The 21,463-nt window shown below is 37.4% G+C and overlaps 1 protein-coding gene across 17 annotated transcripts in view; it reads left to right on the top strand.

Annotated features, from left to right (window-relative positions):
* Positions 1-21,463, top strand: part of enox2 (ecto-NOX disulfide-thiol exchanger 2) — a 403,527-nt gene that overhangs the window by 280,454 nt on the left and 101,610 nt on the right. For all 17 annotated transcript variants that reach the window (XR_012389699.1, XR_012389696.1, XR_012389700.1 and 14 more), the window contains one exon: positions 15,966-16,121. Coding sequence is in view for 9 of the 17 variants with exons in the window: in XM_073921806.1 (XP_073777907.1) it covers positions 15,966-16,121 (156 nt within the window). In the remaining 8 variants the exon portion in view is untranslated. The remainder of the gene's footprint in view (positions 1-15,965; positions 16,122-21,463) is intronic.

The raw sequence follows: 21,463 nt of genomic DNA on the forward strand, positions 1-21,463 counted from the left end.
TAACCAAAGTGTAACAGCTAGCCTAGCACATGCTAACAATGTTACATTATGCTAGAAACTGGTTTAAAATATGCTTGTTCGTCACTAACAAAGTGTATCAGCTAATAATTTAATGTTAGCAACTGGTTAAAAATATATCTCTCTAAATCTGTCTATTTTTCTGTCTGTTTGTCTTTCTGTCACTAGCAAAGTGTAACTGGTCTAGAACATGCTACATTATGCTACAACATGTTACATCATGCTAGCAACTGGTTAGAAATCTGTCTGTCTATCAAGCTTGATATCTATAGTATTGTTAAAAGGGAAATTTGAAATGGTTTCTTTTTTTGGTATTATGTTGTGTTATAGGGCCATATTAATAATCAGCTGCTTGCTTCCCACTAAATGCAGATGGCGTTTGCAACATGATCCAGCTGTATGGTTTTTAAGTCAGGGAACCCATGTTTTAGACATTGCTCACTGATCTTGACCTGTCAAATTATGGGCTGTTTGATATGCAACCTGCAGCTCCTGTTTCAGAGTTGTCAGTCAGTAAGCACCAGCCTGCGGTAGTCATAGGGGAATCAATGTCCTTTGCAGCTGATATGAGAGGGCTATTTTTCAATGTCTGAACTGAAGGCATCTGAAATGATTTACTGTCAAAGTATTTAGATTTAGCAGATAGCTGCATTTCATTCACTAATGTAGTAATAACCAAAAGTACTTGATATAGCTGGATGTTTACAGCCAATACTGCAGCCATTTTTCTTGTTTATGTGTTGTCTAGTTTGTAGTTTGTCTCCTTCTCTCTCCTTCTCATCAAAACCCACTTTTTATCTTAATGCAACATACACTCACCGGCCACTTTATTAGGTACACCTGTCCAACTGCTTGTTAATGCACATTTTTAATCAGCCAATCACATGGCAGCAATTCAGTGCATTCAGGCATGTAAACATGGTCAAGACGATCTTCTGCAGTTTAAAAATAGCATCAGAATGGGGAAGAAAGGGGATTTGAGTGACTTTGAACGTGGCATGGTTGTTAGTGCCAGACGGGCTGGTCTGTGTATTTTAGAAACTGCTGATCTACTGGGATTTTCATGCACAGCCATCTCTAGAATTTACAGAGAATGGTCCGAAAAGAGAAAATATCCAGTGAGCGATAGATCTGTGACCGCAAATGCCTTGTTGATGACTGGTCCTAGCTGATAGAAAGGCAAAAGTACCTTGAGACTGATGAGCTACAGCAGCAAAAGGCCACGCCGGTCGCTCCTGTCAGCTAAGAGCAGGAAACTGAGGCTATAATTCGCACAGGCTCAGCAAAATTGGACAATTGAAGATTGGAAATGCATTGCCTAGTCTGATGAGTCTCGATTTTTATTAATATTATTTTTATATTTTTTTTGGCTACAACTGTAAATGGTAGGGTCAGAATTTGCCAACAACATGAAAGCATGGGTCTATCATACTTTGTATCAACGGTTCAGGCTGGTTGAGGTGCAGACTGGTTTCTTAACTATGACAATGAGTTGACTGTGCTTAAAAGGCCTTCACAGTCACCCGTTCTCAGTCCAATAGAGCACCTTTGGGATGTGGTGGAATGGGAGGTTTGCATCATGGATGTGCAGCAACTGTGTGATGCTGTCATGTTAATATAGACAAAAATCTATAAGAAATATTTGTAGTACCTTGTTGAATCTATGCCAGAAAGGATTAAGGCAGTCCTGAAGGCAAAAGGGAGTCCAACCCGGTACTAGTAAGATGTACCTAATAAGGTGGCCTGTGGGTGTATTTGATGCCATACCTTAATTTGGCATTAAGTTTATTACACTACTTGATGCTGGGCAAGTGGGCATTAACTTATTACCAAATCTTACTCTCGTTCTAGTGAGCTCGTGGCACAGACGTATTGTTTTGAACAAGTGGAGCTGCAATGTTCATATCTGCTGTTTGTGAAAACAACTGTGGCTGTTAGATTTCTTTTCAGTATCAAAGAAGTAAGGAAATGATGGTCATCCAGGCCAAATTCACTTTTATTTATGCAGATCTTTACAGTCCTCTGGCTCTCTGCTCTAGGTTTAGCGGTATAAAGTGATTTCCCCCTCCAGAATCACTGCAAGTGTCGGGGGGAACTGCAGTGTGAAACAGCAGATCTTCAGTTGCAGATTTCCCACAAAGACATGCTGGCTCATTCCGGAGGGAGATGGTTTGCATGCCTCATTTGAGAATAGCCAACATGCCTCATGGGGTCTAGCTGTGTCATTCTTCAGAGTTGCTGCTGAGGGGGACGTTTGTGGAAGAAGGCAGAGAGCGCGGCGGACCCCTCCTCTACAGCAGGCAGCGGTCGCCAGCAGCTCTCTGCTGCTAAATGCCAGGCTGATTTTTTTGACTCTCATGCTCCTTTGATTGATGGCTGTCTTTTAATGTAGCTGCCCAAAGCAAATCAAGGTTTTAGATGTATTGCATATTATTAGTTGAATATCCAACATGCATTCCAGTCAGCATTAATATTTAAAGCGTTCAGAGTAATCCCTCAATAAATAATTGAAAAGCTGGTCTTGCGTTTTGCCATGAATTTTATGTGGTTGTTTTTTCTATTTCTCTTGCCTAATTGGAGATGTTGATCTCTGTTGGATGTTCAGTAGAATTTCATTGAACAAATATATCTGCAATAGTCATAATAAACTTGTACCGTGTGGCTTCTGTGGAGCACAATAGTGGATTCAATGAAAATCATTCCAACAAACAGCATTGGTCACAACTACGTATGGACCAAAGTTTGTTTTCATTAGTTTTCTTTATTGTTGGTTTGAACGCAAAGCTGTTCTGTTTCTTTTTGATAAGTTCCCAGTATATTTCAACTCTCGGTTTGTTCATTGTTTTGTTTTATGTCAGTGTTCTTATTGTTGTTTTATGTTCTGTGTGGTTTCTGCACTGCATTTGCAGTTTATTGGTCTCTTATATTTAAGACTATTTTACCTTCTTGCGTGTTTGACTAAACAGTACACTTATTAAAAAAACATTTTTAAAAATCCAGGACATCACCAGCTCTATTTCAAGCCTAGAACTAGCCAACCATCACCCCCATACTGCATAGAATTAGCGTCAGAGGCTAGCGCAGACAAAAAGCTTAAGCCAACAGCAAAGAAAGAGCCAGTAACTTCTGTATAGGTCTGCTCTGGCTGTTTACAGTAGCGTCCTGCTTCATCTTGGTGAGAGGATTCTCCATTTCTTTCTTCACAGGACCTTAGGCTCTGACGCATTAGCTCCACTTTGGACCTCAAGGCCTGCGATATTCCCCTAGCTATTCTGCTCTCTGTCTGCTCTTTGGTCTTCACCTCCAGTGGCTCATTCTTTCAGTCCTGGCATTGTAAGCCAAATCTGCACCATGAGTTCTCCCACTCTTAACCCCGCTGTGGGCCTCGGTCTTGGCTATGTTTTAGGTCTTTCTTCATCTGTTCCTCCTCTCTAGGTCAAGTCAAGTTCAGACCAGACTGCCTAAGAAAAGTCTTGATAAAAAAATAAGATGAATTTAGAGTACTAAAACAAGAGCTAAATAATGTTTTGTCTAAAAGTGTAATTATAGAACCAGGATACAAGAAACATCATACATTTTAATATGAAATTACTATGTACTGTTTAATTGAATGATGCTATATTGTATTGGATAAGAGTCTGTCGACGCATTACACAAAACTCTCTCTAAAATCCCCTTCTCATGATTTGTCCACCTTTACCTGATCTTATCCATTTAAAAGGTACAGTATGTCTTCTAACTTAAAAGACTTTACTCCATGCCTCTTTAGAGTTTAGAGTCTCTAAAGTTGTTAGTTTTCTTCTGGTGTAGTTGTTAACAGAGCCGAGACAAGAAAACATGGGTGTATTCCCCACATCTATTACTCCTCAGGCTTGAGAAAATCCTTACTGGGCTTTGCTCTAAGAACAAATGTAAATAATCTCAGTTAAGCATTTCTGCCCTAGGATATTCCCTTGCCTTTTCTCAATCTAAACACCATTCTGATGTATTGAGGATTCAGCGGTTGGAAATTGTGTTTTTGATCAATCTACCTTTGATTAAACTGGGTCAGTTTCTAAACAAACGTATCGTTTTATTTATCTGGAGAGAACGTTTGTTTGTGCGGATCATCCGTCTTATAGGTGCCTCCAATAAATATCTTTTCCAGCTCTAATTTTTTAACAGGCTGCTTTTCCTGGAGAACGGGCCTGTAATTTCTCAGCCTGCTTAATGTGCTGCGTGCCAGCCGAGAGCAGGTTCCATAATTCATCAGTCCGATGCCTATTACCTCAGTGCCAGAGCACGAGCCGTCCTGCACCTGCTGCCGTGAGGCACATTAAAGACCTTAACAGAGGGCCACGTCCACAGCGCCCATGCAGAAGCGTCATACATTTCTCTTAACTGTTAAGAGAGATGGGCTATTGGCCTGATTCTGTCACATTTGTTTTCATTGTTCTTTTTTCATGTGTTTTATTTTAAGTTTGTCACAGTCGTGTTTTGCTGTGTTGTCATACTGTATGATTCATTTTTCTCCTCGTGTGATCTTGCCATGTGGTTCCTTTTCAGCTTCTTTCCCAGAAAATAAAGATCCACAAATTTTTATGGCAAGATCAATATATTGAGTCCTAGGACGGTACAATTCATTTAAATTTAGTTTCTAGTTATATTTTGGTCACTAATAATTATGGAAAAAAAAAACAATTATTGAGATAAAATCATTATTGCATTATTTCCCACCCTTTTTCCAGCCATCCATGTTTTTGCCCAATTCATTCCTCCACAAAGCAAAATTTTCATGGAAATCAGTCTAATCATGTGACGTAACATTTGCTTGTTTTATTATTGTCTATTGGAATTTTTCTTCTAAGCACATGAGAGAGCATCTGTGCATGCAATCAGTCTTAAAGACAGAACAAAGCACGCATGTAAAGTCATCTTTTAGCTAAATTGAATACAAGCAAAGAAATTTATCAAAAGCCAGCGCTTAGTGATTATCTACATAAATCCTTACTTGTTATGTGATAAATAAACACTCAAAGTTGAGAATGAAAATGCATGTGGCAAAGTTCTAATTCAGATCAGTGTGGCTCTTAAAGTAACAGTATGCTATATTCCTGCTGCCGACTGCTTATCAGTATTAATCAAACAACAAAAAGCAAGGATAAAATCACTCGCTGTTCTTGACTGAATGTCTTTTGTAGATTAAATAAACAAATTAAGTTTAGTTTCTATGGTGAAAGTGCTTGAAGCATGGTTTATTACATTTGTATATTTTTATTTTATTCTTTTCTACAATTAGTTATTTAAAATGTAGAGATGTAATAATAATAATTAATCTAAATTATTTTGGTCTTCTTGTCCACTTTTAATTATTTGAAATAATTGTGATTACATTGATGACCAAATTAATCACGATCCTGAATTTTCCCATAATAGTGAGACAAAGCATTTACATCCTTGTGGAATTGTAAATACAACATTTACAATAGTCTAAAAAGTATGACTTGTACTGAATGAGCGCTGTAAAACATCACAAAATGTCAACTTGCAATTGCATGTACATGTGGACACAAAGCTTAAATACATAATCAAATGTAGTCTCATTACATACAGTATACAGGTCAGGCATACATTGCAAATACAGTTACAAGATGAATTTGCAAGTTGTTACTTTCTACATCATCTTTCTCTACCCTAAATTTGACTGGGGTGCTGTGGATTGCTTTGAAGTTGCCTAAATATACATTTTGGACCATAATAAATGGTCAATTGAACCATGTCTACTTTCTTTGTTTTAATTTTGTTTTGTTTTTTTTCTTTCCCAATTCCTTAATTTATCATAAACATATTGCAGGGCCTCAGAAGCTTTATAAAATAAAATGTAGGTGGCTCTATGATGACCAATTGGCCTTGCGTTCGTTTGAAACTCAGCATCAAACTATATATCTTTCTCCAGCCTACATACCTTTGGTCATACTTATTTGATTTCCAGCGAATGTGGTATATGTGACCAAACATTTTATTTCTGTCTCTTTCATAGAGAGCATAGCTCCAACAGTACTGATCTTCACCTTGACATGATCTTCTACAGCACTCATGGATCTATATTCTTTTTTTTTTTTTTTTTTTTTTTTCCAGAGCAAGGGCTTCTTCCTTCCTGACTCTTCATGTAGGGCAAAGTTGTAGAGTCTCTTTTGGATAGTCGGCTTCTGTACTTTGACACTGACTGAGGCAAGTCTTGTAGGACTTAGAGGACGTCCTGGCCTAGATAGATTGCAGGGGTTTACAATTTGTAGATGGTATTTCAGACAGCAGAATGATTGACTACAAAAGGCTTTGAAATGGCAGCCTAGACTGCATCAACATTCTTTGGCAGAGAGCTATTTTGATTTGAGTGTGATGCATCCGCACAACTCAAGTTTCTCTCTGATAGTGCTTTAATCTGGTTTGTTTCTTCCGATTCTAATTTTAGACTTTGCAAAGATAAAAGTAGCAGTGTAGATTGTCCATATGTAGACGTCATCTCACTTGATTTGAGTTCTGACGGGAGAATTTTTGCACTTTTCTCTTCATTTATCATCGCCGATAATGGGGTTATACAGTTTATGGTTCCATTTTGTAGAAAATAAATGCTGTTCCTTACGATTACATTTTTCCAAGGTATTAATCGCTTAAGGTTTGGCTGGTTAGCATTGCCTATTAGCCCCTGATTGTAAATAAAAAAAATTTTCAAGTGAGTTACTGTTGCCTTTCTATCAGCTGGAACGTCTGGCCATTCTCCTCTGACCTCTGTCATCAACAAGGCATTGTGTTGTTGCAATGTGATTGGCTGATTAGAAATTTCCGTTAACGAGCAGTTAGACAGGTGTACCTAATAAAGTGTCCAGTGAGTAGAAATTAAATGTAAACATTCAAACAGTAATATTTACAGTTTAAAAAACTTTTTCTATTGCAGAACATTTCTAAAAGTTATATTTTATATACTTAATTTTCATTTATTTTATCATTTGTACTTTTGATTGTCTTATATGCAAATAAAACAGATAAATATCAACTACAAGGCAAGGCAAGTTTATTTATATTGCACATTTCATACACAGTGGCAACTCAAAGTGCTTTACATAAACAGGAATAAAAGAGACAAAGGTAAGAAAATAAAACAAATAATAAGAATTATAAAAATAAGCATAAAACAACAGATAAAAATGTGTTTAAAAGGGTTATAAGATAATGAAAAAGAAAAGAAAAGCATAATAGTGTGATCTGTCGGACGCAGCACAGTGCTCATTCAGTAAAGGCACAGCTAAACAGATGTGGTTTCAGTCTTGATTTGAATGTGCCTAATGTTGGAGCACATCTGATCATTTCTGGAAGCTGATTCCAGCAGCGAGGGGCATAGTAGCTGAAAACTGATTCACCCTGCTTTGACTGAACTCTTGGAACTTCTAGTTTATATGATCCTTAAGATCTGAATGATCTGTTGGGTTTGTATTCAGTCAGCATATCTGTACATAAATTGAGGTCCTAGGCCATTCAGTGATTTATAGACAAGTAATAATACTTTAAAAATCTATTCTGAATGTAACTGGGAGCCATTGTTGAGACCTGAGGACAGGTTATATTAATACAAAGCATTAACATATAGACCAAACAGTACAAGGTAATTAAGTAAAATAAATAATATATAAACTGAGTAAATAAACCAAACCAAAATGCATACATCATTTTTGTAAATATTATAAATGTATTTACTGTCACCTGATTTCTTAATGCATCCTTGCTGAATAGAAAAATTAATTAAACGCATAAAGTGCTCCATTATTTAGAGCTATTATTTCTCTTCTTTTCAAAAGAACACAATTTATTTGAAACATTATAAATGTATTTAATATCATCTGATTTTTTTTTTTGTTTTTGTTTAATGAATTCTTTCTTAATAGAACAATTAATTTCATGCATAAAGAACTCCATTATTAAGAGGCTTTATTGGAGTATGCACAGACACACACCTAATGTTTTGATTATTATTCCTTAGATTAGAAAGTTCACTTCTGCACCGTCATTATGAAGGAATCATAGGCTGAAAATGATGCAAGTCTTTCACAGTAATTTGTTCAACTCTGTCTGCTGTACTTCTGTATCCTTATTTAATCTCCATTGCATGGTCACACTACATATGCAGATTCACAAAGATTTGCCTCTAGTTGCTTTCCGTTCGGGATCGAAAGGTGCAGCTTTCAAAGTTTTTCATAGTCTGCCGTGTTCCTTCGACTGCTATTAATATTTCCCTTTCAAAACCATATCCTTTGATTTATCCTCAGATTTTTATGCCATTTGATTATCAGGGCTGTTCATTTACACATTCACACATTTTCTTTCTAATGCAATTGCAATTAATACATTTGCTTGTTAATTATGTTTTCATGAAATTGCAGTTATTGATCATACAAGAGTCTTGAGTATTTTCAAAGCAGCACAAAAGTTGTAATTGCTAATTGCTGTAAGAAATCAAACTAACTTTACATAATTAACACTATTTATAAAGAGCTAGTTAAACAGGACCACTACATAGCAGAATTTCTAATGAAATGTTTGTTTCCTGCTCTTTTACAGATATTGTTTTGTTTTCATCAAGTTCTTGATGATTTAAATCATCTTTTGTAATATCTGAAAACAGACAACAGTTGTAATATAAACTCTTCCTCTTTTTTCTCCTTTATTTATGAGTCTTTAATTTATCTGTGACATTTCTGTTAATATAGCACTTGCCTTTTAAGTAAGCGATAGTCATAGTATTTAATATAATAATAATAATGATAATAGTAATTTGGTTCGGCAGGGTACAATTTGATTGGGTGACTGCTGAAAAGTTCAACATGCAGGATAAATTAACCCAAGCCAATGGAAAGTGCATATTGCAGAATTTTTGCAAAACCGGTATTACATTAATATTGGCATGTTTTGCATCAGTTTAAAAATGTGTTCAATTTTCTCAGAACCTTATACGCTCACAGGTTTTTACACAGGTTCAGTCTTGAAGACAAATCATACACTATGGTTAAAGTGTTTTGATGTGATAACATACAGTAGTATTGCGCAGGGAACTGTGCAATAATGAGTCTTAATGCGACAAGTGGGACACTTGCCAAATGGAGCAAATGTTAAAGAGCGACACCTGCGCCACACAAACACACACACACACACACACAGAAAATGGTCAAACTACTTCCTCTACAAACAAGTGTTTGCATGACTGTACAGACAAAGCAGAATAATATAATAAGAAAATATTAGTTTGCAACATCAAGCAGCAGAACGAGCTGTTTAAAGAATTAGAACAAGCTGTTGTCTAAAAATGAATGGAAGTGAATGGGACGGGAAGTCTCGAGCCAGAAAGATTCGAATGGCTGTGTATGCTCGAACATGAAGAATGAATGTCAACACTTTGAAACTTGCAGCATTCTCAAAGAGTACAAAAGCTATCACTGTGGATATACAGCACTTTTTAAATGATACATATTTATTGTACAGTACATTAAAGGGTCAATATTGGTACCTTATGAAATCACATCTAGTCACAAAAATGAGCTATTTGAAACACTCAACTGTTGATAGAAATTGAATTTAGAGTGAAAGTTTATCGGTAATTCTCAGTTTTTAAACCGGCTCATAAATGCAAAACCATATTCCACGTTTCTGTGATCATTCATTGCACATTCCAATTGTTTGTTTTGTCATTAAACATTTTTTTATGGGGAAAATTTTTATTTTTTGTTTTAATAATTATTTTTTAGCTAAGTTTTATATTTTAGTTTTGTTGGGATAGAATAGTGAATGACAGACAAGAGAGCATTGAGAGCAGAGAGAGTAGAAGGGTCGGCATGGGACCTCAAGCCGGAAATCCAACTCAGGTCACCGTGAGCACTATGGTGCTATATGTCGACGCACTTAACCACTAGGCTATTGCCGCGGACATGGGGAGCATTTTTACCCATATATAGATAAGATCAGACACTAAAGGAAAGTTGTGACATGTGGCCAAGTAAGGTGGACGATACTCAGTATGTGTGGATCTGCGTTTAACCCATCTAAGTGCACAGACACAACAGTGAACATGCACACAGCACACACTGTTAACACACACCACGTGAATATACCCATTGATGCAGTGTCTGGGGAGCAGTTGGAGGACCGGTGCCTTGCTCAAGGCACTCACCTCAGCCATGGTATTGAAGGTGGAATTCTCTCACGACCTATAATCATTGCCGGTGCTCGAATTCGAACCTGATCTCAAACCATTAGGCCACAGCTACCCCAGTGTACATGTTAATTCCTGAACAGTTATCACTCAGTGATACCTATTGTACTGTTATTTTTGTGTGTATTTTGGAGCCAAAACCCAGGAACAATTACCCATTTTCCATCAAGGCAGTTTGAGTGCTGGTTTGGAGCCGAAGCCTAGTTTCAATTTTAATTAGTTCAAAGCAATGGCTCTGAACCAGGAAAAGTGGTTCTTAAGTGGCAACAAAACTTTGCTTGGCTACAAGTAAGAACCAATTGCATCAGAGGCTGAAACCATTTTGACTGTGTGCCACATTTAAAATCGTAGCAGAACATAATGGTGAAGACATGATCATTCTTTTTTTTTGTATCTGTCTATTTAATTGAACGTGTTTTGATTTGTCTTATATAGGTTTGCAAAGTTATTGCTGATACCTTGTTTGTATTTGGTGCTTACACTTTTTGGAGAAAGAAGAGGCATATGCAGTGGTGCCAGACCTACAGTAGCTCTTCAGTGGCTCTCTAGATTGTGAAAAAGCTAAGCAGTTTACCAGACAAACCAGCTTGAACCGTTAATAGCACTGGCTCCAAACTAGCACCTGACTTCTTGTGTATTTCATGTGCATTCACAGCTCATGATGCAGGTATTTGCGTCGTCTGTTATAGTGACTGACTGTAATGTAAAGTATTATAAAAAATGAAATTTGTCATTTCAATTTCATAGGACTGTTATATATAGGCAAATTAGTTGCTAATTTTTATAGCAGTTTAACAATTTAAATGCTTCTTATTGCATATTACGAAATTCAATGGGACGCACATGACTTTACAGAGAGCTTACAACCTACTAACTACGGTTTGCCTTAAGAACATGTGGGGCAACCGAAGTAAGAACAAAATTTGTTACTAACTAGCTAGTAGTTACTAAGCTCCTAGTGTTGACTTTACATTGCAGTTTAAGAAAGAACTTACGAACAGCTAGTTTAACCCTACCCTGGTCCATACTGGTTTGAAAAAGGATAAATGAGGGCCTAAACACTGAGGAAAAAATCTTTCCTCGACTGACATGTACAAGGATCGAGCAAATTCTGCCACCAAGGATGCTTAAGGCTGGTGCTGGAAGATCTTCATACTGTAGTAAGGGTGGATTGACTCAACAGGATTTGCTACTGTCTGACGTGATAGAAAGCAGGCAGTGCTAAAGAAAGGGGCTCAATCCTGGGCACCTGAAGACAGAGGTGCAAGATGACACTAAAAGCCATCCATTGAAAAATAACCAGCGCTACAGCCTAACACTGTGTCCTAACTAAATGCGACTTGGCCGTGATACTCCAAAAAAAAAAAAAAAACATTTCTATTTGAGAAGGAAAAGCCTTTTCCATTTGCTTGAGAGTGCATTGGCTTGTATTTAAATGTTTCTGTCATGTTGCATCACATTTTGTGCAGACAGCCAAATTGCTTATTTGCTAAATCTTGTGGCGTTGTGGTTTGTTAGGACATTGTGTAAGGGTGCATGTCCAACAAAGTGTTTTTTGCGCTGCAGAAATGCAAGTGCTGCCCTAAAAACGCTTACCAACAAGCACATCTGCAACAGTAAGTGAGCGTAAAATGCTCATCAGCCCCTATCTACACTGCCATTGTTTTTAAAAAGCAGTGCTTCCATTGACACCAACAGAAAAAAGAACAGCTCTTCTGTTTCTGCAGTTCAAAATGCTTCAGGGGACATGAACCCTGAGAGATGAGTGGATCTCATCATTTACAGGAAGCCAAGGCCTGCTCCTGTCCAACATACAGAGGCTCGAGCAGAGTGAGGGAACAGGAGGCTCATTGCTTAGCCATTGTCTCCATCCATGGGTGCTGCTGCCATTGTGACACATTTGAGCTCAGTCTTGAGGGTACCGTCTGGTCTGCGAGGGGCAATGAGGGATTATGAGATGAGTGAAGTGGGAGCGAAAATAATGAGAGCGGAACAAGGCCAGTGGAACAAATATGCTCAACACACTGCTTTCCAATCCCACTGAGAAACTTAGTAGAGTAAAAGTATCAGCGTAGATGTAGTGGAAGCTGAGTGAGGAAGTCTGGGGCATTTACTGTTTCACATTTACCCATAATCATAATTTGCGTAGACATAATTGGCATAAAAGGAATAAAAGTTAATGGTGTTTTACTGCCTCTAGTGTTTGTCTCAGCAAATTTTATGGGATTTTACAGAAATATTAGTAGAAACATATTTTTCTGTTGTGACTGTACTGTAGGTGCAATATTGAATCGTAATTAAAAGGTACTGATTTAGACTTACAGTCCTAGAATACACAGCAGAAGCAATGGCATCTATACAACAGTGAGCCATCTTATCTCCTGCCTCCATTGAGCTGCTGTGAGACAGAAATATCAATACTAACACACTCATTAAGGCTGATGATTATGGCGGTCAGCTCTTCTTTTTGTACATGCAGCAGGTCCTGTCTCACTTGTGTTAATAAATCTCCAAGAGAGGCCGTGATCTGGACCTGTCGGCTGCTGAAGGGCTTCCACCTCTCTCACACATCTGCCAGTTTATCTTCACACTCCATCCTGACCCTCTCTGTGAAATAGCTTCATGTCTAGTAGATCTTATGGAAGAAGTTCTTATAAAGTTTTTAGCTTACCTGTTTTATGTCCTCTGATATATTCTAATAACAAAAAAAATGAATCTCTGTCATGTAATATTGCTGACCTGAAGAGTTATGAAAGATGTGAAAGAATTTTCAAGAAAAGTGCAATGCATTTTGGGCTAATTTGTACTTTTTTTTTTTTTTTTACTTGACTGAATAGTCATCTAGTAAAAAGTGCACAGCTTCATGTACAGTACTAATAAAGGTTCAAATTGCCTGTTTTTAACATGTGAGCAGTTTATTAATGGTTTTCAAGGAAAGTTTATTAATGGAATGCCAGGAAATAAAGGCATGTTTTCTAAGCACGCTATATAGATAGATAGATAGATAGATAGATAGATAGATAGATAGATAGATAGATAGATAGATAGATAGATAGATAGATAGATAGATAGATATACATATACATATATACACAAGTTTCGTGTGTGTGTGTGTGTGTGTGTGTGTGTGTGTGTGTGTGTGTGTGTGTGTGTGTGTGTGTGTGTGTGTGTGTGTGTGTGTGTGTGTGTGTGTGTGTGTGTATTTACAATTGCATCATGACGATTCCATCATGGGACCTTGATCTCAGCTCTGTCGACTTTTGATGTTGAAATTTCAAGAGTCCTGCATGCGGGTGGGTATGGGTAAACCACTAATTTTTGATGTAACGGGTGGGATAATTATTCCTGTGTCTTTTGCGGTTCAGGTGCAGGTTGGTAATAAACAGGACAGGCAGAATGTAGGTCCTGTAGTCAATCAGTGTGCAGCATTGTAGGCAATCGTGTGGCAACTGATGGACAGCGAGCACTCAACTCTTTTCGCTTATCACAACTTGAAAAAAGATTTAAGCTCATCATGGTGCTACTGGTCTCTTTCCTGCGTTACACTTAAGCTTTGATGCCAGCTTACCTTCTAGCAGGTTGCAGAGTGTCACAATCACCCATGCAGATCGCAAATCTACAAATATGCCTCCAAATGAACTACAAATTCCATCATACCTGTACTCTTACACCTGTTCTGGTTCACCTTTGATTGCAAGCACAAACAGCTGAAGCTGTCTAATCAAATGGGCTATAAAAGACAGCACACACACATTGTTGCTGAGTCTTGTTTATCTATTTGTGAACTTTGTTACCTGTTGTATGACCACGCTCTAGATTTGCCTGTATACATCTGTTTGCGCCTGTGTTGACTGTTGCCTGCCTGACCATTCTTGTTAATAAACCTGCATTAGGATCCGCACATCTGTTGTCATCGTCCCCTTTACATTACACAGAGTTTCAAAAGAGACACTCAAGAGAAAAACTTTTAAGTTGAGGAGCTATTTGTTTTTATAGTAGATTTGTTTTATATTTACTGTTGCACTAAAGTCTAAAAGTGAAGAATTGATGTTATTTATTACTTAATCGTTCAAGCTAACTCATAGAAGTGCTCTGTTTATTTAATAGATTTGTTAAATGTTAAAATAAGGTGAATGAAATAAAAAATAAGGAACAACTGGATCCTTTGCTCTTCTTTATTCTTTTTTTATGTATTATAGAAGTATCAGATCTGTTTTCGGTATTAGCAGATACTCAAAATCAAATGACTCGAACTCGGACTCGAGGGCAAAAAAAAACCTGATCCGGACATCCCTAATATTGGTGCTGCTTTTAGGTGATGGGTCGGGTGTTCTTTTAATTATTGCGGGTTTGGGTTTACCAAAAAGGACCCATGCAGGATTCTGATATAATATATAAGAAATAATAAATAGAGAAATAAGCCTGTATGTTAACAGAAAGTGTACTGGCAATTTATTACATTATTATGTAGATTATTCTCTAAAAATGAATGCAGTGTACTAGAGGTCAGTACACGGTGCTATGCTATTTGGTTTATTATAGTTTTTAAAACAAGTTATTTGTAGCATAATATACAACACCAACCCAGACAATATATCACTTCACACTATTAAAATGTTATTAAAAGTCATTTTAGAACTTTTAAAGGTTAAAAGTAGTTCAAGATCCCATTATGCAATTCAAAAGCATACATAATTGGGAGAATTGAAAATAAAAAATATAAAAATTGAATCACAAAATGCATAAAGCTGCTAATGAACAGTTTTTTACAGGGTACCAAGCTACTTTAATATGCTTTTTCCTTCCCAAACTGTTTTTTTTTTACATAATTCATTTAAAAGCTGAATTTTAAGTATATAAAATGTTTGTTTTGTCTTTTTATAGTAATGTAATTTTTTTAATAAGCCTAATAAGTAGATATAAACATAAATATGTGTTATGTTCTTTGCTGAAAAGTGTTATGCATTTATTTATAGTGTGATTTGCACATCATAGGTCTTTATTTTAGACATGCTTTTTTGCATCATCTTCTCTCATTATGCTTTTTCTGAGATGGCGAACTACATAGACGTTTTATTTATTTTTATTTTTTTGTTTATTTTTTTTGTCACAATACAGCATGAATGTAGACTGTGAATCCACCCTGAAATGGGTTATTCCTTTATTTCCTTGTAGTGAGATGCATTTTCTCGCACAACTTTTTGGCTACTCCTACACCACCACCCCCATGCCAGAGACAGAGCTTGTTTATATGGCATGGCTGCAAATATGGGAAATTTTTGAAGCATGCTAGTGGAGTGCTCTTAGTAAGGTTAGACAGACTTATAAACTCTCCACAGGTGCAGGAGAGACCGCAGAGCGTGAGGGCTCCGTCATTTCCATTTCAAAGAGCTCCATGCTGTCATGCAGCTGTAGTCTAAACCAATACCTGTAAATGAAAGCCAGTGTTCACTTCTTTTTTTGCCCACAGATGGACCACTCGCGCATAGTAACAAGCCAAGGCAAACAGCTGGGGGAATGAGTCAGTAAAAAGCTATTCATTCGGAAAGCCTTTTAAATATGTATTAGACTTATTTGTTTATTTATTGTGGAGAGCGAATGTTTAGCTCTCATAGCTTTAATTTGTGCGCAGCATAATGGCATCAACACACAGGCTAAAGTGGCTTTTATTTACTCAGTCCTTTGTGATGTCCTCTTTGTGTTTCTACAGATTTTGACCCCAGCCTTGGTATGATGACTGGCATTGCTCCAATGAACCCCATGATGCCCGGCCTTGGGATTGTGCCCCCGCCAGTTTCGCAAGACATGCCTATAGTGAAGGAAATCATCCACTGCAAGAGCTGCACACTCTTTCCACCAAACCCCAGTGAGCGTCTCTCTCTTTTTTATCTCTGCTGTGTGCCAAAGCTAGTGAGCTGACTAGTGAGGCAGTATTTTTAGGCGACCCGTGATACCTTTTTTTGGCAGAGCACAAAGGCAGGATCTCATGGACCCGAGCATTGAGAAGGCAATTTCAGAATGTACTGCAAGTTTAATTATGTTGATTATTAATAACTTAGATTTTAATACAATGCTGAAAATTCCAATTAAAATGTATTTTGAGTCATTGTGAGTTATCTAAAGCATGGAGGAATTGTAATGCTTATTTGAATATTGTATTATTGAATTACTGAATGTGCCCTAGTAATATCAAATCTCAAAAGTATATTTTGAAAAGCTGCCTACTAAAATAATAATGAAATAAAACATTCTCTTGCTGCACCCAAGTACACATATATTGAAAAAGTGCACTTTGAAATAATTTCAAAATTAAAGTTTACTTTTAAGTACACTTTAAATCTTTTTTTTACATGTTGCAGTATTTTAAATCAGTACACATTTTTTTTTGATATGTTTTAAACTGCAAACTTTATCCTAATGAAATTCTGTTCCACTTTAAATTGGATAGCCTAAACTATTGTGTAAAATGTAATGCAGTGTAATGTAATACACCCAAAGTGCTTCACAATCATGAGGAGAGGTCTCTCCACACCACCACCAGTGGCAGCATCCACGTGGATGATGTGACGGCAGCCACAGGACAACAGCGCCAGTGTGCTTACCACACACCATCCATAGGTGGAGACTGTGAGCCAATTTGGTGGATTGGGATGATTGGGAGGCCATGATAGGTAAGGGCCAATAGAGGGAATTTGGCCAGGACACCGGCATTATGCTCTTTCTCTTAACGAGAAGTGCCATGGAATTTGTAATGACCACAGAGAGTCAGAACCTTGGTGTTACATCACATCTGAAAGGCGGTGCCCACTGACAGTATTTTGTCCTCTTCACTTTTATTGGGGCATTAAGGACTCTCATAGACAGCAGGTTGAGCGTCCCCTGCTGGCCTCACTAACACCACTTCCAACAGCTACCTAGTTTTCCCATGTGGTTCCCATCCAGGTCTTGGGGTGATATGGCAGTGGCCCATATGTAGTTGCATCAAAAACATTAATGCAATGTACCAGCACAGTACATGCATTCGTTCTGAACCATCAAGTCACAATGGTCCTGTGATAAAAACAGACAGTCCAGATGTGCAGTCACTGGAGTTAGACAGAAAAGACCACTGCAGTGCAGCAACTGAGGGGCCATGCCTACTCGCTACCGTAAGCAGAAGATTGCAACTTTAAACCCACCTCTAAATTCTTCTGATTGGTCCAATGCTCCTGAAGTTGGTTCTGCTGTTGGTGAAAGTTGAAATCGTTTTATTCTGCTGACAACTAGCTTTCTGCAACTCTCACATGATTTCACTGAAGCTAAGCACTCAGTATCTGGATGAAAGACCACATGGGAAAGCTAGGTTGCTGCCGGAAGTGGTGTTAGTGAGACCTGCAGGGGGCGCTCAACCTGTAGTCTATGTGAGCTCTAACGTCCTAGTATAGTGAAGAGCAGAGATTCTCAACTGGTTTGGCCATAGAACCCAAATTTTTACATGGTCATCAGGCCGCGACCCAAATTTTTAGGAACTAAAATACAGTTTTAGGAATTATACTTAATTTGTATTTATTTGTTAACATACAGAAGTAGTGACAGATAAATCATAAGAAAATCACCAAAACTTACAAATAAACAATATTTTATTGCTGTCATTTAACAAAATGTATCAAATTATAGAAATATTACAAAGTAATACGACAAACACTGTTAACAGTGGTTAGGGTAAGGAAAGGTTTAGTTACCATGAACTAAACTGAAATTTTAAAAACATGTTGTCTGGTTTCTAAATGTCAGTTTAATTTAGAAGGTTTCATGCTCTCTTGTGAGAGCACATCACTACATATGGCACACTGAGGCTTTAAGGCTTTTTTTGTCGTCAAAATATGTGAATACATACTTTACATATTCAGGGTCGCACTTCCACTTCCACATATTTTTTGCTATAATTAAATGAAATTTCACATGTTAAACAGTAGGGTTGTCGTGCATGCATTTCAAAATAAAAGTATAAGCAAAATAAGCTAAATTAAACTTTAGTTTTTTTGACCACACACTCCGCGACCCACTGAAAATGTTCCTGAGAAACACTGGTGAAGAGGACACTATACTGCTCAATGAGCGATAACTTTTGGATGAGACGTTAAATCCATGTCCTGAGTTTCTTTGGTCATTAAAACTCCCAGGATATCCATCGAAAAAAAAAACAAATCCACTGGCCTCTGTCCATCATGGCCCCCTAACCATCCCCACATCACAAGTGGCTTCATCACTCTGTCTCCTCCCCACCAATCAGCTGGTGTGTGGTGTGCAGTCTGGCACAATACGGTTGCCGTCACATCATCCAGGTGGATTGTGCACTCTGATGCTGCACCCTGCCCCCATTCATAGGTCAATACAGCTCGCTAGGTGTAAGGAAAAAGGCCTAATATCTCACTCCATTTAACATGTATGCAATGATAAGCAGTATTTGTAACCCTCATGCATTTTAAATGACATTATTGACTCGAGCAATGTGATCTGAAATGCTGACCTGATGAAAAGCCACGAGCAGCCAGTATCTGCCTTAATATTATAATTCTGTAGAGATTTTGATCTCCACAGCCCAGTCACCTTGATGAGATGCAGATCCGATTTTAAAAGCCAGCTGCCACTCAAACGCTTCAGACTGACGCCTGATGGAAGGCCTGTGTTTTTATTTAAAAGAGGAGCTGTCATATTTACCCTTATATCCCAGCAGCTGAATAAGCTCATCTGAATTCGGCTGCCATCAGAGAGAGAGAGAGAGAGGTCAGATAGAAGAATGAAACAGGAGGGGTGACTGTCCAGGGGGATTGGGGTGCAACTCTGACTGTAATTGGACAGTTGACCTCTAAGGAGACTGAGGTATTCTGGCATGTAAAATATGCCACACAGCAAGAGGAGGGTCAGAGGAGACAATGATTACCTGAGAGAGTTTGTGTCCTTCAAGCAGCTGAGTTTTCTGCCTGCTGGTCACGCGCCGCATGCACATCTGTAATCACAGGCTAGATGCTCTCATATCGCTATGGTCAGCCTCACCTGAAACGTGTCCTATAACCTGCCTGACTAAAAGAGAGTGACGGTTTAATACCCCTCCTCTGCCAGCTTGGATAGTCAAATATATGATGTGAGACAATGATTGATTGCCAAAGCTGAGGTATGAGAGGAGCATTTAGAAAACAACATAGCAGCTAAAGCCACGGCCACACAAGTTTGAGTATGCAGACTTCTGTCATACAGTGATGCGAAAAGACCAAAATAAAACAAGATGATTAGACATTGAGTATGTTTACATGGACACCAATAATCCGATTGTAATGCGATTAAGACAGTACTCTGATTAAGAGTCTACCATATAAACAGCAATTTTTAATGAACTTAATACGACTGAAGTCATAATTGAACTAAACAGAAATCAAATTAAGACATGTGGAGTATGCCAATTTTAGCTACATTATTGAAGTGCAGTACAGACCTGTAAACACCGCAATCAAACTATTACACACGGCTGTTTGACACTGTTTTCTGCAACTACAGAGTCAGTAAAGAACCACTGACACACATCGTGAAATGCTGAGGTTTTTTCCACATACATCATACGATATCAAATTACATTCAAACAAGTCTTCCAGCAGTTCATACTCGCATCCAATATCTCGTTTGTCATGACGGGCATGCATGAAATGTATTGAAACATTAATAATAATTAATAACAATAATTGAAACACCTGAAATTAGATGAAACTCCAAAGGAAATGTGGATAGCGTGGGGACGAAATGAAGTTAATCGAATTATGTGCTGTAACATGTAAAATTGGATCATGAAAGGAACATTAAAAAAGCAACTCATGTAAACACCTTAATTATATTATAGTCCTATTCAGATTAAGGGAAATAACTTGATTACTGATGTCCATGTAAGCGTAGTCATTGATAAAGCAAGCAGTTGCTCCATATTCAATTTTTTTGTATTTTTCAAAATGTGACCTCTCTGACCTTCAGACATTTTGATCTTCTATTGGTCTCAGCAGCATGCAAGCTCGTGTGACAGGTTTCGCATTTCTAGTCTGCTGCATTCACATTTGTATGAATGGAAGTCTATCCCAAAAAGTGTGATTGCCGCTTTAGTTCTGAATTGAAGATATTTTTTAATGAAAGCAGTAAAAGCAGCTTATGATCAAAAGCCATAGCAACATATGCTTGTGTATTATTTTAATGTATTTTAAGTTAATTTGGTTTTAACTAAACAAATTGAAATATATACAAAATTTAAATTGATGTTTTAAATTTAATGTAAGTTGAAATGACTTGTAAAGTTGATTCAACTTTCAAATTTAAGGCAACTACAATTTTTTACTGTGCAGGGGGTAAATTGTTGCTCTTAATTTTGTAAAATGTGAACTAAACACATACTTACAGTTTACTTAAAGCTGCAGTATGTAAGTTGAAACCCAGTGGTTAAAGTAGGTATTGCACGCTTGGTTCAAAATGCACGCAGGAGCAGGTTGCCAGATTGACAACATCAACAGTCGTGTGTCTGATGGCAGCAAACCAACGGAATGTGATAGAAGAAATATTAATATATTAGTATTATTTGTTATTTTGCTAATTAATAACCTCATGTGGAACTCTGAATATGCGTCTCATTTCGGAGTCTAAATCAAATATGCTGTTATCCACAAAGACAACCCAGGGTGCTGAAATAAATTGGCTCAGCTGGTATTGGGCGGGTTAAAGAGACCAAAACAAAGACAGACATTCCGGCACAGAAAGCACATTTTCCAATAAAAGCATTATTTTTCAAATAAACATCTGCAAATATATCATGGTATTTTTAAAGAAGAGTCAAAAATTCACACTGTATGATAATTCACCTTAATGGAAATATACTGACTATTTACTTTCTTCTGCTGAACACACAAAAAAAGATATGTTTGAAGAAAGCTGAAAACCTGTGTCTGTTAACTTCCATAGTCGCTGTTTTTTTCTTAATATGAAAGTCAATCGTTCCATGTTTCAGCATTCTTAAAAAGATCTTTTCATAAAAGTTTTTAACAAGTAAAGGCTGCATAAATAATGACAGAATTTTCATTTTGTGTGAACTATCCATTTAACAAAAAATGTCATTGTATAAGGTCAGTTACAGTGGATGAGATTAGGTGAAGGGCTAAGTATTATAAGGATATCACCTAATTATAAACCAGTTTATGT

The sequence above is a fragment of the Danio rerio genome, chromosome 14, assembly GCF_049306965.1.
Source record: "Danio rerio strain Tuebingen ecotype United States chromosome 14, GRCz12tu, whole genome shotgun sequence".
NCBI classification, from domain to species: Eukaryota; Metazoa; Chordata; class Actinopteri; order Cypriniformes; family Danionidae; genus Danio; species Danio rerio.